At 53.8% G+C, this 2,726-nt stretch overlaps 1 protein-coding gene across 1 annotated transcript; it reads right to left on the bottom strand.

Moving 5' to 3' along the window:
* Positions 1 to 846: 846 nt before the first annotated feature.
* On the bottom strand, positions 847 to 1,164 carry POSPLADRAFT_1098087 (hypothetical protein; the record flags this gene model as incomplete). The annotated part of the gene is made up of 1 exon (XM_024483159.1): positions 847 to 1,164. A coding segment is annotated over one exon (318 nt), but the record flags the coding sequence as incomplete, so codon positions are not given.
* Positions 1,165 to 2,726: the final 1,562 nt, after the last annotated feature.

Genomic DNA, 2,726 nt, shown 5'->3' on the forward strand with positions numbered 1-2,726 from the left:
GGCGGCGGCACCCTGTCGTGTGAGGTATCTACGGGGTCGTATAGTAGAGCGCATGAAGTAATGTACGGATGCCAATGAAGGGTATGAGTGTATAGAGAGAGCGCGGTGCAATCGCACTGTCCGAGACATCCAACGCGCGTAGGTACGGGGAGCAAGGACAGATGAAAAGAAGGAAAGGAAAAAAGGAGGAAAAGAAAGCCAAACTCCTCCCGAGTCGGCAAGCCATCGTCTTCTACCGAGGGCCCCAGCCGGAATAGCACCCCCGGTGCACGCGGTGGTGGTCGCAGATGGGGAAGGGGAGGACGCGGGGGGGCGAGGAGCAACCCGCCGTGCAGCGGGCTGCGGGTGGACGTCACGCATGACCAAGTGGCACCGAAATCAGGGAAAGCAATGCTTGCCGCTTCGCTCTCTCGTGCCAAGATCATCCCTGCATAATAAAGGATGGGTCTGGCACATGAACTCTTTGTAGATCTGCCTGAAAATTTGGATCACAAATTCATGAGAATAGTCTGCTTCAGTATCACAGGACATAGTGTCACGCACCCACTGTGACAAATGCAGGCGTCTTTTGGACTTACGCTGAATTCAACCGGGAGTTTCTCAAAACAAGTTCTCTTTCTGCACTGCAGGACAAGAAATCAAGTGCGATTATGAGTACACAGCTCAAACTAGCTCCATGACCGTTCGTTCCAGCACAATTTTCGACTTCACAAGCACCGCCTCCTTCATTCGCCATCCCTGCGTACCGTGGTCCTGAACACCTTCCCATCGGTTCAACCCAACGCTAATACCACAGAAGACAACTTTTTGTCTACCCGGATTACCTTGTGAAGACTCATCCGCATATTCATCCTCCATCATTACGGGGTAGAACACATCTCCGGTCGCGGCAACAATGGGCTCAAAGTGACACGAGACCACCTCCTCGTTAATGAGCTTGTTCAGCTCTAATGTTTTCGTGTCGATCAGTCGGATCTTGTCATTTATCTTGTTCAATGTATCCGTACATTGAATGGAGATACCAGCGATCTGTAAAATAGCTCTAACGAAGGACAGGGAGGTGTGCAGGGACTGCCTTTCGTGTTCGAAGGCATCTTCTTGCTGCAGTCTGATGTGTTTGCGCGACAGCGACCGCCAGCGCCCCACGACAGACTGAGGCTCTGTTCAATAAGAAGCTGATGAATAAATGCATGCGACAGTGGGATTGAGGTCGTACCTGAACACATCATGCGCCTCATAATGGCAGTCACAGTGTCGTTGTGGCTATCGCCATGAGACTGTGAGATCATGGTGGATGCGAAATGGGACATGCTAGCCTGTAATGCGAGCTGGATCAAGGTAGGGTCGTCGCCCTGGAGACCGGTGTGCAGCTTCCTGAGGACGTGGGGACTAGATACAGAGGCCAGACATTGACAGGCGCTAGATATTATGTCGGCATCGACCGTTTCACACACAGCCAGTGAAGAGTCAATGCATGAGTCGGCGATGAACGCAGCAGTCTGATAGATCTCCGCATTGAGACGCTCCAGTAGTCTGCAAACGTCGGCATCCGATACAGCGTCAGTTTTCGAGAGGAACGCTTCCGCTGCGCGCAGCTCAGCCGTGCGCGTTTTCAGCAGATCGTGCGTGTTCGCGTGCTTGGCCTCGAGCGACTCGATGGTGTGTTGCATGATTTTAAGCTGTTCTGCCTGTTCATGGATCTTGCGATTGGCGATCTGGAGTTCGCGTTCAGCAGTTTCGAGCCGAGCGCCCTGGGCTGATGTGAATCGCGGATATCTTTGTGTACCATGAGATCCACCATCATACTGTGACCTGCGCAATTTCACTGGTCTAGATGCAGCGTACTGTTCAGGAGTGAGATCGACGTCTTCGGACGTGCTTTGCAGCGATGTCTGCCCGCGCTGTTTCCTCTTTTCGAGACCCAGCCGCTCCTGCAAGTGGTCCCCAGCTTTCGGCTCCTGAGAACGTTTCGAACGTTTCCTCCTCTTGCGGGATTTCCCGTGGGAACTGTCCGTCTCGGGCTCCCTAGCATCACTGACAATATCGTCTTCGCGTGTGAGAGCTGAGGACGGTCCTTCTGACATATCGCTGTCGTCTTTGTGACTAGGACGTTTCTTGCGACGTCCGGGAGGCGTGGCTTGAGTATCTGACATATCGTAGTGGTCCCGATGTTTAAGACGCTTGTGACAGATGGGTGGGAAAGCGTGATCCTGAGGCGGATCAGGGTACATGCAACTTGGGGGGTCTGCCGACTACCCGGGGAGGCACAGTATCTGAATCCTGAGTTGCATTGTGGGTGTGTTTTAGAAGCTTCTCTGGGCGCTTTGGTAGCGAACTCAGCTCGTCCGTATAGTCATCATCGACCTCATGTTGGTCCTTTCTGTGTTGAGCCACATGTACTGCCGAGGCGTGAGCAGTGCCCGCAGCCCGCTGCACGGCGGGTTGCTCCTCGCCCCCCCGCGTCCTCCCCTTCCCCATCTGCGACCACCACCGCGTGCACCGGGGGTGCTATTCCGGCTGGGGCCCTCGGTAGAAGACGATGGCTTGCCGACTCGGGAGGAGTTTGGCTTTCTTTTCCTCCTTTTTTCCTTTCCTTCTTTTCATCTGTCCTTGCTCCCCGTACCTACGCGCGTTGGATGTCTCGGACAGTGCGATTGCACCGCGCTCTCTCTATACACTCATACCCTTCATTGGCATCCGTACATTACTTCATGCGCTCTACTATA

The sequence above is a fragment of the Postia placenta genome (assembly GCF_002117355.1).
Source record: "Postia placenta MAD-698-R-SB12 unplaced genomic scaffold POSPLAscaffold_8, whole genome shotgun sequence".
Taxonomy (NCBI): domain Eukaryota; kingdom Fungi; phylum Basidiomycota; class Agaricomycetes; order Polyporales; family Adustoporiaceae; genus Rhodonia; species Rhodonia placenta.